Consider the following 14,097-nt stretch of genomic DNA (forward strand, 5'->3'; position numbering starts at 1 on the left):
CAGGGGCACTGGGTAAAACTGTACTTTCCTCCCCCAGCCCTCCCACCCCCACACCCCTCCATTCACTCAGGGATGGAGCCTCGGACTGTGCATTTTTAGCACCTTCCCTGGTGATGCTATGCCCATTCAGGTGTGAGGCCCATCAGACCCATTTCACAGAAGAGTAAGTCGAGACCCAGAGTGGGAAGTGGGCGGGCACAGCTTCCTTTGGTTGCGAGTGTGGGGGGAGGGCAGCAAGGGAGGGTGGAGTGGCCAGGTGTCCACCTCACCTCTCCCAGCCCCCAGAAGCAGCGAGCTTGCTTCCACCACTTTGGCTAGGAATGCCTTTCCCTCCTTCTACCAGGTTGACCAGACCATCCCTCTGGCCAGGAGATCTCATCCCTGCCTATAGGACCCCCATCTCTAGCCCGGGAAGGAGGCCGTGGGGTTAGGGTGTCAGCAGGGGAGGGGGGAGTCACACTTGTGCAGAAGGAAAACCTGCAAGGTTATTAGGTGTCTCACCTCTCTGTCCTGCCACTCCGTGACTTCACTTACTTCTCTGTAGTTTCTCCCTTAACATGTAATTTGGGGGAAATGAAACAATTTAAGAAACTTGGGGGACAAGAAGTTTTCATGAAAAAAAGCACAAACTGTGACATTAAACCAAGCTGAGTTGCATTCTCCGTGGCCATGTGGCCTCGGATGGGTCACTCTGAGCCCTGGCTGCTCACTTGCAACACAGGGGATTGTAGGAGTTGCAAATGTGGCCTTGATGTTTGCAGCACCTCCATCAAAAAGCTGGGTCAAATAGCCCTCCCCTTGAATCTTATAAGTTAACAAAATACATCAGAAGTGACAGTGCTGGGAGGGTGAGATGAATTGGGAGATTGGGATTAACATATACACTATTGACACTGTGTATTAACATAAAATAGATAATTAATGAGAACCTACTGTATAGCACAGGGAACTCGACTCAATGCTCTGTGGTGACTTAAATGGGAAGAAAACCCAAAAGGGAGGGGATATATGTATGTCTGACTGACTCACTTTGTTGTACAGTAGAAACTAACAGCACATTGTAAAAGCGATTATATTCCAATAAAAATTAATTAAAAAATAAAGTGACAGTGCCAGTTCCGAGCTCAGACTCACTCTCCTGGAAGCTTGTCCAGCGGCCATGAGTATAAGCTGGATGAGGCTTGCTGGGGGCCAGGACTCCACAGAGCCGAGACCAGCCTTCCCGGGGCGGTCATTCTAAGCCCCTGCCCCCGCCGGCCTGGCAGCCAACCTTGGCTGGTGGAGTAAGCCCACGTACCAGAAGTACTGCCTGGCCGGGTCTAGCCATTAAAATTCAAGAGCTGTTATTTTAAGCTACTAGGTGCTGGAGTGGTTGTTACGCAGCATTAGCTAACAGACACCAAAAATGCCCCACAGGACAACCATCATCCTTGCTCTTTTTTTAATTTATTTTTTAAATGAAGGATAGTTGCTTTACAGAATTTTGCTGATTTCTGCCGAACATCAACAGGAATCAGCCATGGGCATATGTATGTCCCCTCCCTCTTGAATATCCTTGCTCTTTCTTTCCTTTTCCTCCACCTGGACACTCTTCGCAAACACCCACCGGCCTCTCTGAGTGAAGCCACTCAGGCCTCTGCTGAGTGAAGCCACCCTCGGCAATTTCATGTAAAATAACGGCTCCAGCCCCGCTCATCCTCCCAGACATGTGTCTCAGCAAAGCAGCATCGCAACACCTATATGAACCTGCTCGTTTTTTCACTGTCGCTCTCGCCCCCACACTTACAGCAGAATAAAGTCCAGGAGGGCAAGGACAGTGTGTTTCATCCCCTGCTGTCGCTCGAGCCCAGCATGTGGTTCAGGCTGTTGGTAGAGTGAGTGATGCATGCGCCTCACGCTTCTGTGACTCCTGTTCAAGTTGTAGACCACCCTGGGTAGATTCATTCTGGGCATCCCCACCTCGGCCTGCCTCACTCCAGACACTCACTGCCCTGGTCTTTGCCTGTGAACGCTATGCCTTTAGAGTGTGAATGGGTCTCCATATCGCCTAGTGGTCCCCTTTCCCTCCATTCACCACTGGGGATGCTTCCACCCCTGCTGACACTTCCACTTTTACTTTTCAGATGTGAAACCAGGGGCTGAGTGACTTGTCCAAGGAGATGGGGGTAATTGGAGGTACGCCCTGTCCAGCGCTCCCTCAGACCACTGGATAGAGGTGCCTCCTGCTTCCTGGCCCCAGGTCCTACAGGACCCCCAGCTGGGAGACCCCACCAGAACCCTTTCTCCTGCTCAAGGTTGCTCCTGACCTGCCCTCCCTGCAGTAGAAGCTCCAGTATCCCTGGCGCCTCACGACACTGACCTTAGCTCAGCCTTGTTTAGTGTGAAGCCAACAGCAGGGTTCTTGGACTGTGGCCTTGGGGCCCCTCTGCACTGAGACCTTCAGAGACTAAGGGAGAGAGGCAAGGAGGGGGAGCCACCTCCGGGCAGCTGCCTCCTGCCCCTCAACCTCCCTCTCACCCCTGTGGGCCCCTTGAAGTAGATACTGGTCATTCAGGAGTGCTTACGTGCTCGGTCCTGTCTGACTCTTTGCAACCCCACAGGCTGTAACCTGCCAGACTCCTGTAACTGGGGAGGAAAACCACCAAGTGCGAGTCTCTGGTGCTGCTGAGAGCACCTGTGGGGTTCAGGCTCTTGGCACAATCAGGGCGGAGGGTTTGGCCCAGGAGGCCTGGCAGGGGGTGCAGAGGCAAGGGGGCCAGAGTCTGGGCCTGTGGACCCCCTCCTCCAACTCATCCCACCACGGCCGAGGACCCCCAGCTCCTGCCCCTTTCTGGGTGGGGTCTCTCCCTGGGGGAGCAGCTGGGCCCCCAGGACAGAGGGCCCATTGTGTGCAGGGGCAGCAGCGGGTGGCCTTGGTGGTCAGTGTTGATCCCAGGGTACCTGCAGTGCCCAGGGGGACAGAGACCAGGGTGGCTCCCAGGGGGTGGAGTGTCCACAGAGCAGGGCAGGGGAAGCAGAGGGCTCATGTGGTTCACTCGCCCACTTCGGGCCAAGTGCTGGGTTTTCTGGGATGCCCCCCACCCCTAGGGCGGGGTCTAGGGGCTGCAGGGGCTGCCTGCCTGGCCAGAGAAAAGTCACAGCCTGTCAACCTCTGGCTGCCCTGTGGATGCCTGAAATAGGAACCCAGGCAGAGATGGAATTCCTAGAATTAGCCCTCAGGTAAATGGCTTCCCAGATATTTTTGTTATTGTTTAGTCGCTAAGTCGTGTTTGACTCTTTGCGACCCCATGGACTGCAGCACGCCAGGCTTCCCTGTCCTTCACTATCTCACACTCAATGAGGAGATTTAAGACATTTGATCCCTGGGTCAGGAAGATCCCCTGGAGAAGGGAATGGCAACTCACTCCAGTATTCTTGCCTGGAGAATCCCAAGGACAGAGGAGCCTGGCCGGCTACAGTCCGTGGGGCTGCAGAGACTTGGACACAACTGAGCGTCTGAGCACCTGTTATTAAAAGGCTCCAAACCAGTGAAACAGCCCTAACTGGGAGTCTGCTGTGTGCATGGCCCTCAGCCAAGAGCCAGTGGGGACAAATAAGGGGACGTCACTTTCAAGAAGCACCTACTATGTGCTAAGTACCGTGTTTCCAAACCCTTTGCCTGGACCACCTCCCTCAGTCCTCAGCTCCTCCAACTAGTTGGGACTATTACCCAGGACAAGACTGAAGTCCCAACACCCCTTAGGTACACATAAAAGGCCCCGAACCTCCCCATCTTGGCCCTCCTGTTGTGCTCAGAGCAACCCCCCAACCACCCCAGCACCACACCCACACCCACCCCATGCAAATATGCAGATGTGTGAGCTTTGGGAGTGGCTGATGAAGGGAGGCAGAAGCCAACCCACTGGGTGATGAGAAAGCACCCCCAAGAGACACAGAGGAACGAGCCCGGGAGGAAAATGAGCAGAATTAAACCCTAACACGAGGCAGGGATGCAGGAGAGGGAACCACCCAGAGCCAAACACTGGGCATGACTGCCACACCCTGCTCTCTTTAGTCCAGTGACAATTCTACAAAGCGTCTGGAAAAGCACCTAGAACAGCACTAGGTGAACACTGCCTCCTGCTCTTCGCTAGAGCACTTGCTATTAGGTTCTCCCTCCCCTTGCAGGGCTCTGCACCGTCCCTGCTCCCCAGAGTCAGCCAGCTGGAAAAAGCAGCCCCTTCATCAAGGCAAGGTGGGGGGAACTCCCACTGCAGCCCCCAGGTCCTGGGAGACTGCTGAGGAGACAAAATTAGAGGGAAGGGCAGTGAGCGGCTCCCAGGGCAGGAGTGGGCGGTTCAGAGTCTCTCATCAGGCTGATTAGATGCGGTCCCAGCCCAGGCCCTGGGGAGACATAACCCATCTCCTGGGGGGTTGAGGGCCTCCTCGCCAAAACCCAGGGGGCCCCAGCCACAGCCTTCTGGACAGAGCTTGGCTTCTCACTCTAAGGACCAAGGGTTCCCATAGGCACCCTTTGACCTGTGTGTCCAGCTGAGACTCATGTTCCTCATCTGTAAAATGGGTCTAATGAGCACTCTGGCTTATGGTAATGACGAGATTCACCTAAACAAGGGGCTCTGATCCTGCCTCTACATTAGAACCAGGGGTGAGTGCTGTCCACTGAACTCCCTACACTGGAATTAGAACCTTAGGGGTGGGCCCAGGCATCAGCAATTTTTAACACATTTTGTGGTTTTGTATTTGGGGGCTGGGGGGGTCATGTAGATCTAGGAGTCTAAACCACTGGACACCATGTGAGTCCCTGGGCTTCAGCATTTTAAGTCTCCCACAGTAGCTCTGAGCCAGAGCTACCACATGGTCGATGGCCACCCCTCTGGACCACACAGAACCTTCCCATCCATCATAGGGAAAATCTTACTGGTCACCGTGGGTCTGGAGATTCCTTCATTCACCTGCCTGGCTCCCGGGCCAGGAGGGCTTCAAGGCTGGGCTCAGCTGGCCCCACCTGCACATGGCTTGGCTTCTCCCAGCACTGCAGCTGGAGAGACAGACAGACCGACCCTGGGAGAGACCAGAGGGAGCAGAGAGCAAGGCTTCCTCCTGTCCCTGCAAGGAGGTTCCACCCCCACCCATCCACAGAGCCACTTTGTCCCATCCCATGATTACAAACATGTCACCAAAGCCAGCCTGGATTCGAGGTGAGATCAGACTCCTGGGCCAGGCAGTCCCATTACAGAAGCACATGTGGGGTATGGATGCCTTGGAAGCAAACCACCTCAGGGCAGTGTCTGCAAATCAGGTGGGGCTTTGCAGTTGTGAGGACTGGGCCTTTATGTCCCATCAGAAGGGTCTTTTGTAGACAGAGGGTCACGATCAGACGAACTCGGGCTGAAAGTGCTGGTGACGCAGGGGCTTCCCGACAGTCCTGACCCCTGCCGCCCTCCTCAGCTTGCCCACACTGGCCTGTCTGGGGCCCTGACTCCGTCCCAGCCCCGCTCTGCGGGACAAGCGCTCTGCGGACAGTGCAGACAGCTCCAGAGGACTGAAGACACAAATGAGAAACACTTGTACGAGCCCCACAGGCTTCACAGCAGCTTCCTTCTGGAAAAATCCACCCAGACTTGCCGCTTTCTGGGCCAGGGCAGCTTCCCAGAACAAATGGACTTCATCCACCCGCTGCCTGTGGGTGTTCAGTGGCTGTGTCTCCCCTGGTCCTGAGGGGCCTCTTCCTGGGTTCTTCCTCCTCTCACTCCTGCCCCTAAGTCCATGCCTGGCCACCTGCCTGCTAAAGAGACTGAAAAGGCTGATGACAGAATCAACCGCCCAGAGCAGAGATGAGTGACTCACCCGAGTGCCTCGCTCAGCTGTCTGCAGGCACCTCCCTTCCCTGGCAGGCCAGGCCAGTGGGGAGCTGGGCATTCCATCACTAGGCCAGGAACTAGCATATTAAGACTGAATCTGGGAAAAACTGGTCCTAGCCTAAACCGAGCAGGGTTTTAACTTGCTGCTTGGGAATCTCGCCTGGTTTTAGGTCTCAGAGCTGCGAAGAGTCCCCTCCTGTGACCTGCAGAGCAGAGTGTCCGACTCTTTGCGACCCCAGGGACTGCAGCACACCAGGCTTCAGACACATCATTTCCACCCGTCTTCAAACATCTACCAAAATGACAAGTCTGCAACATGGTAGTTAAAAAACAAGGCATCTTTCCTGACCCCCTCAAAACCCCACCCATTTAACTGATGCTAAAAACCCTCCTTAGGCTGAGGGTGCACCACATGAATTAATTCAAGAGCTGAAAGGCAGGTGTAGGATGAAGTGGCTGTGGGCTGGGATTACGGGCTCTCTTTTCCCAAGATTACAGGTCTCACAATTTAACAAGCTTTAAAGAGAGGTTTTGTAAAGCATGAAAGTAAGACCCAATTAAAATTAAAATCCTCCTAAAATGGCTGTGCTAAATCATTCCATCTAAGTGAAGCCTTTGCAGCATGGAGAAGGCAGCTGCTGGAGCTGGGGTGGGGTTTGTGTGTGGCCCACCCTCACCTCCTTCACACTGCAGGGGGTCCTGCCCTTTCTGGTGGGACTGACAGTCCAGACAAAAGATGCAGAAGTGTTCAGGCTTCTGGACTCCAGATACCAAGCCCTGGATAGTTTTCTGTAAAATACCAACTACACACATAGGTACAGGGGAAATCAGAAACATTCAGTAACTGTCATGGGATGCAGTATGATTGAAGATTTCTCCTTCCTAGTTTATAGATTGAATTCCTTTCTAGTAGTCAGAAATAAAGATTATAAATACAAAGTGAACACCTTTTGAATGGCAATAAGGAATCACTTCACTCTGCTTGAACAGGCAGAGGTGCCTTCTGCCCGTGCTAAAGGGTGTGGTGACAGGGGAGCCTGTCCTCTTGGAGCCCAGTTCACCTGGCCCCTGGGAAAGAGCCCAGGTTTGCAGAAAGGCAGTGATGGCTCCACTGATGGACATAGGGCGAGAGGCGATAGGACTAGAAATGCCCCCACCCACCCAGAACCCAATGGAGCTTCGTGACCAGCAAGATCATGATCAGAAGGTAAACACAAGCACACGACCGTAAGGGGCAGCTAGCTGAAAGCCCTGCTGCACTACAGACCTGGCTGGCTCAGAAGGGGAGCCCCCTGAGCCACTATGCAGGTCCAGAACTTGGTCCCCAGTATCCCAGCCACCTTTACCACACCCAGCCATGCTGTCCAAACCAAGTGCCCCCCGTTAAGCCCTGAGGCAAGGTGGGCCAGCAGCCACAACTCCTGGGTCCAGGTGCAACCCCAAACACACCTGTGCTACTGTGGCTGGGGCGAGTGTTGGTTACCGGGCCACCAGGTGAGCAAGACGGGAGACACGGTTAGGAACCCAGACTGTTTAAATCAACAAGAGAGCAGGAACAACTGTGTCCAGGCCTGTTGAGTAAATTTTAGCTGCTTAACTGGCTGAGAAGACAAGACTTCAACATCAGTTTAACATTTGTTCAAAACTAATGTTTTACAACACCCATACCAGTTACAACGGATTAAGACTGCTAAAAGCAGTGGGGTGGGTGAACTTTTTTACAGTCTCAAAGTATATCTTTCAAATAATTATAAAACTTGGAAATCTGGTGGACACCACCTCAAGGCTCAGTGATGACGATGGGGCAGATGGACTGTTATGAACAGGCCTGAATGTGAGAATGAGAAGAGAGGCCAAGACAGCACCAGGCAGCTATCCCACTACCCCAAAGCTGGGCTGCAGCCTCGGCGCACTGGGCCCGTTTCCCCCAGAATCACTCCAGACAGGAGAGCATGGATTATTTTATTGGATGCTTTATAAAAAGTCCAAGCACACACATACTGCACCCCCACCAGGAAGGGAGGGGTTCACATTACTTGTTCTTATACCCTCAAGATAAGCCTCTCCCCACAAATATTTGTATCCCAGCTACAAAAATGGAGTTGCAAAGGGTATATATAAAGATATGATATTTTTCTTGCTCTTGTTATAGTACAAACAACTGAAGGTGACTATCGATCCGTGAGAGTAAGAAAGGGGAAAATCACTTGACAAAGGGATGGAATGTCTGTTACCTGTAACAAGTAGCTGACTCATCTGCTATTAACAGGCACCTACCCTAAATTATAGCGACCCGGGCACATGAAACTTGAGACGACACATGCGGGGCCCCTGCTGATTACACTTGCTCCAGAAGGCACGTGATTCCGCACCCTTTCTTCATCACTACAAATTAGAGGAGAACCCAGTACTTAAGATTCTACCCACTGAGGTATTAACTGCCATCAAGATTAGTTATGTCCAAGGAGCATGCAATAGAAATATCTTTAAACCAACATGGTTAAGTGTTAAGATCTTTAGAAATCAAAAGACGTATTCACATAATTTTAAACTGAAGTCAAGATAAATCAAATCTTCTGTGGTAATGATTTTGAGTGCAAGTGATGCTGTCTTTCTTCACATTCAGTCCTTCACTCAGTTGTTCTTGAACAAGTCGATGCAGCTTTGCAGGAGCGACACGTTGTTCTGGAAAAAGGAATCCAGTGAATGCTCCAGGCCTCCCACCTCCAAGTCACCTGAGCTCAGGCCTCAGACCCTCAGACATCTGGGCTGGTGCTTGTTCTTCATGCAGTGACACCTGGACCACAAGTCCCCTCGCCCCGGTCACTGTCCTCAGTCAGCACCACCACCCCAGGTCTGCTCCCACTGTAGCCATGCCAATCCCACTGATGTGGCTGAACCTACACGTGATATGAGAGGTCAAAGGCCTTGGAAAGACTGGATAAAAAGTTGCTAAAAACAGTTGTGGGTGAGATTATAAATGACAAATATTCACATAGGACTTGGCAGGATATGTTTTACAAAGTTCTCGCTTTAAAGGAATTCACATAACAGAATACTCAGTACATTATGTATAAATGACACACAAATGATATTTTAAAACTCCAATTTAGAAGGTCAGATATGGTAGGACTTAAAGAACCAAGTGAGGAAACATCTCTGTTGTGGTCAAAATAAAGGAATTCAAAACACACAAATTGTCCAGACGCCCTGCTTTAACCAGTGTGGATGAGTAGTGACACTGACCCAACCGCCCTGGACTAGACAGCACCTGAGGGGCTCAGGATCAGCTGCACCCAGGAACCACCCACAGAGCTTTGGGCGTGGGCAGAAAAACCCGAAGAGCTTGAATAAGACTCTGACGTGCTCCAGCACTGAGAACCATTGCTCTCCGTCTCTTCTGGGCTAAATTATCCTACACACATTACATCTGTAAGGACTTTTCCCTCCTTTTTAAACCAAAAAGGAATTAGTATCAGAAATCTAAAGTTAGCAAGTTGGCAAACTTGAGCTTTCAATTGCTACGATGGCTGCTAACAAATTACTAGGACAAGCCCTCCACAGCATGGCCCACAGGGCGTCAGGAGGGAAGCAGGGTAACTGCCACCAAGATTGCTCCTCTCACAAAGCAGCTTTTCATCAAGACTGCATTTCAGATTTTTGGTTTGCAGTGGAAAAAAATACTCCATCAACTGGCTCCCATCCACCCACAGGGGATTAAGACCACAAAGCCAGCCCCAACTGCATGACATACTGAAATAGTGAATTGCGAAGTTAATTTAAAAAACACCCTCCAAAGCTGACTTGTGTGAAGATAAGACTTACCCTGGCATGCTTTATTTCCAGTTCAGACATTTCAATTAGATTCTTCCTAAACGCTGCCACTCTCTTCCGTTTGAAATTGATTAGCTCTACAAAACAAAGTTGACCAAGAAAAACTGAGCAATTTCCATCTTTAACTTCCATACCTCATTTTCACAAACAAAATGATCTTTAGAGCTCTGGTTCCCACTACCCACTACCTTTCACTTCTCTCTGCCATCGGGACACACACCTGACATGGAAACCGCTCCTGAACACCTGGGGTTCCCTGAGCTGAGCTGCTTGGCCTTTCCTCTCCAGGATGCAGTGCATGTGGGGAGTGGGTGGGGAGGTGGGCCACACAGACTTGCAGCAAGGGTCTTTTTATGGGTTATTTTAAACTTCCTGTGATCAAATTCCCCTCAGCCTCAGCGGGGGCAGAGGGTCTGAGAAGTAAACTCACCCTCTCGAACCTTACCTACACAGCACTGAGTAGAAAAGAAATGTCATGTTAAGAGCCACGTAAAAACTCAAACATATACTGACATTAATGACAGTAGTTCAGATATTATCAGGCTGGTCGTGTGGGATGTCATAATAAGCTCTCCTCCTTCCTTCCAGGACCAAACAGAACTCAAGAGTCACCCATCCATCTCCCAGGATGCCTGCCCATGGTGCTGTGCTTGTTCAACAACTCCCATCTAGTCAGCCACAACTTTAGAGCCTCAACCTGGGCCGTGAGGCTAAGAGCCACTCATCTCGGTATCCTACAGCACACTCCACTTTTACAGGCAGTACACCCAGGCTTATCAAACGCCATCGGCACAAACCTTCCGCAACAAAGTTCGGGCTAAATTGGCACTATTTTAAGAAAAACACAAAAATTATCAAAGCCACTAACTCTGGTCTATATAATTACTGAGATTTCAATGTGGTAGCTTTGAAGTCTTTTCCCTTATACATTTAAATTAGCTATTTTTTTTTTTAAGCTAGAATTTTACTTTAAGTACAGGGCAGTGAGGAAGAGGTGCCTCTCTAAAAGAATCCCAAGGGCAGCCACATGGGCATGTCCACAGCCATGAGCAGAGATTCTGCACAGAGGAGCCCAGTCCCTCCCAGGGAGGGCCCCATAGTCCTGGCCAGACTCAGCAAAAAAAGGAGAACCCTCCAGATCCACCAAGACTTCAGAACCACGGAGGAGGGGAACGTTCTGAGATAAGTCTTATGATGATATGCATTTCACATGGAAACCTAGAGTTTTGAAGGGGGAGGGTGTCTTGAGGATGAATCAAGTACAGAGTCCACTATAATGCACCTTCACATTCTGTAAGACCACAGTCTTCAACTTTTGCTCTGGTATGTTCCACGGCCCCTAACAGCTTCACAGCAGTTGAGATCCCCTATAGAAAAGACTACCTACTATACTCATGTTTAATGGAAATGGTATGCCGTCTCCCAATAAAGTTATAAAACTATATTTTATCTTCTTATTTTTGGCATGTGGAATCTAAGTTTCCTGACCAGGGATTGAACCTGTGCCCCCTGCATTAGAAGTGTGGTGTCTTAACCACTGGATCACCAGGGAAGTCCTAAATTATTTTAAAAAGCCCATTATCCTGGAATGGTAGAGGGCAAGAAAGAACCCTGGAAATGGACCAGAATTGAGTCATGATATCATGGATTCACGATCCCTGAGGAGTAGGTGTGTATGCACACACCCTGACACTCCCTCACTGTCAGTGGAAGGGTCCAGGAGCAGAGGCACCCCAGAAGCAATGGGCACACAGAGTACTCAATATGGGCTCCTGGAAGAAATGGTGATTTTCAGGGCTGGAGTAGAAGTCCAAGACTAAAACAGAGTATCTAAATGCTCAAAAATATGGGGTGTCGTAGGACACGCCAGCTTAAAGCCATGCCCATGGGCTCACTCCGGACACTATAAACACCAAAATAGCTTAATACACTAAAAAATTTTAAACTTCTGGAAAATAGGAATCCAGAATTCCAGTAAAAATGATTTTTAAAAAGGGAGAGAAGGGAATGCTTGTGTTAATAAGATAGGCAGCACTGAAAGCTGACCTGGAAAAGGAGGGCTGGAGTGGAGAGACAACTGCCTTTGGCTACATCCAGGGAGGAAGGGTGATACCTGGTCTCACACTGTCTCCTACAGTCTGCTCATCAGCGGCTCATAGAAAAAAAAAAGTCAAGTACACAGTGGACAAACCCATGACTGTGTCATCAAAACACACAGATATGAAGGGAAGATGGACACAACATATCCTCAAATGTGATGCCCTCGAAAAGACACAATTACACAGCATCCGGGATACAATAGTGAGGAGATAGACTAAACAAAAGTAAGGGACATCTATTAATATTTGCAAAAAGAAATCGGTCTTCCTAAAGACAAATGTGATTTAAAAAAAAGAAAGAAAGAAACTAAACCTGAGATATGTTCCTTCCAGATTAAGGGAGATTTTAGAGCGAAAACTAAATACAACCCACATTGGTAACTGTATGGCAGAAACATAGCCAAGTTTTTACAGATAAAACAACTAAGAAGGATATAACTTAAACAGTTAAAAAAAAAAAAAAACCCAGATGTGTTTATAAAATTACACAAGCAGGAACACATGAACGTGTGCAGATGACAGAGGACATGTGGGCATCCTCTGCACCATTTGGACAACTTCTCTCTATAAACTTTTTAACTTGTTTCCCAATAAAAAGTGAAAGTAGGAACTTTCCTGGAGATCCAGTGGGTTAAGAATCAGCACTGCAATGGTGGGAGTATGAGTTTGATCCCTGGTCAGGGAACAAGGATCCCATGTGCCAAGAAGCAACGAAGCTAGCCAGCGTGCCACAACTAGAGTCCATCACAGCAACAAAATTATCTCACATCCTGCAATGATGATCTGACAGAGCAAATAAAAATATTTTTTAAAAAGAAAGCATAAAAGAAAGAAGCAGCCTCACTCACCTTCTTTTGCAGATTCAGAGAGCTGTTCAAACTTCTGGCAGCATTCCTGCTGGTGTGCCTCGGCCAGCTTGACATCTTTGCTCTTTAACCGGGCCTTATCCAGAGCTTTGTTTGAATTCTCATAGTCAATGAGGGCTTTGGTGCGTCGGTATAAGAGATCCTAGAAGGAAAATCGACACACATGATACACGGTAGTTAAACCTATACTGAAAAATCTCTGGAACAGAACAGGAAGACCACCTAAAGTCTCTAAGAACCAGACAAGTACCTCGGTTTACTGCCTGAAAGGTCAGAGGGCAGCCACCTCATGTACTCCCACTCCTTAAGATCTCAACATGCATCGAGAGAAGGAACCAAACAGTGATGGCCACAGAGTTATTTCCCAAAAGAAAACATGCCAAAAGACTAATCGCTTAAAACAAAACTAAACTATGGGGGAAAGAATTTCTACTTCCTGATGACCTTTTCCCATTAGCTTAAAATTTTATGCTGCCTAATTTAGTAATTTCATATAAAAATCATATCAACAACCTCAGATATGCAGATAATAATACCACTCTAATGGCAGAAAGTGAAGAGTAACTAGAGTCTCTTGATGAGGGTGAAAGAAAGGGGAAAAGTTAGCTTAAAACTCATTAAAAAAAAAAAAATCATGGCATCCGGTTCCCAGCACTTCATGGCAAACAGATGGGGAAAAAGTGGAAACACTGACAAATTTTGTTTTCTTGGGATCCAAAATCACTACAGACACAAAATTAAAACACACTTGCTCCGTGGAAGAAAAGCTATGATGAATTTAGCATATTAAAAAACAGAGACACCACTTTGCCATGATTTTTCCAGCAGTCATGTATAGATTTGAGAGTTGGACCATAAAGGCTGAGAGCCAAAAATTTGACACTAACTGTGGCGCTGGAGAAGACTCTTGAGAGTCCCATGGAAAGCTAGATCAAACCAGTCAATTCTAAAGGAAATCAACCCTGAATACTCACTGGAAGGACTGATGCTGAAGCTCCAATACTTTGCCACCTGATGCGAACAACCAACTCAATGGAAAAGACCCCAATGTTGGGAAAGACTGGGGACAGGAGAAGGCAGCAACATGATAAGATGGTTGGATGGCATCACCGACTCAATGGACATGAGTTTGAGCAACAGACAAATTTGAGATAGTGAAGGACAGGGAAACCTGGCGTGCTGAAGTTCATGGGGTCACAAAGAGTTGGACATGACTTAGTGAATGAAAGACAACGACATAAAAATAATTTAAACATGTTGTCAGGACAGTATAGACAGTGAAGAATGTGTGTTCCATTCCCAAATGTCACTCTGCTTACACTTCATCTTGCTTTTGGTTAAGCAATACTTCATGACTCAAAGGATGCAGTGACAACTACAATTCAATAAAAGATAACAAACCCCAAAGCCTTTCCTGCCTCAGAAAGAGCCCCTTAG

The 14,097-nt window shown here is 48.9% G+C and overlaps 1 protein-coding gene across 5 annotated transcripts in view; it reads right to left on the bottom strand.

Moving 5' to 3' along the window:
• SNX5 (sorting nexin 5) overlaps positions 1–14,097 on the bottom strand; it is a 42,008-nt gene that overhangs the window by 9,736 nt on the left and 18,175 nt on the right. For 3 of the 5 annotated variants that reach the window (XM_070472199.1, XM_070472198.1, XM_020878920.2), the window contains 3 exons: positions 12,643–12,802; positions 9,687–9,772; positions 8,465–8,761 (listed from right to left, as the gene is read on the bottom strand). In XM_070472199.1, the coding sequence (XP_070328300.1) occupies positions 8,645–8,761; positions 9,687–9,772; positions 12,643–12,802 (363 nt within the window). In that variant the 3' untranslated portion in view covers positions 8,465–8,644. Of the gene's footprint in view, positions 1–7,802; positions 8,762–9,686; positions 9,773–12,642; positions 12,803–14,097 lie in introns of those variants that run through there. The other 2 variants (XM_020878929.2, XM_020878937.2) reach the window with 2 other exon arrangements.

Source organism: Odocoileus virginianus, chromosome 9 (assembly GCF_023699985.2).
Source record: "Odocoileus virginianus isolate 20LAN1187 ecotype Illinois chromosome 9, Ovbor_1.2, whole genome shotgun sequence".
NCBI lineage: Eukaryota > Metazoa > Chordata > Mammalia > Artiodactyla > Cervidae > Odocoileus > Odocoileus virginianus.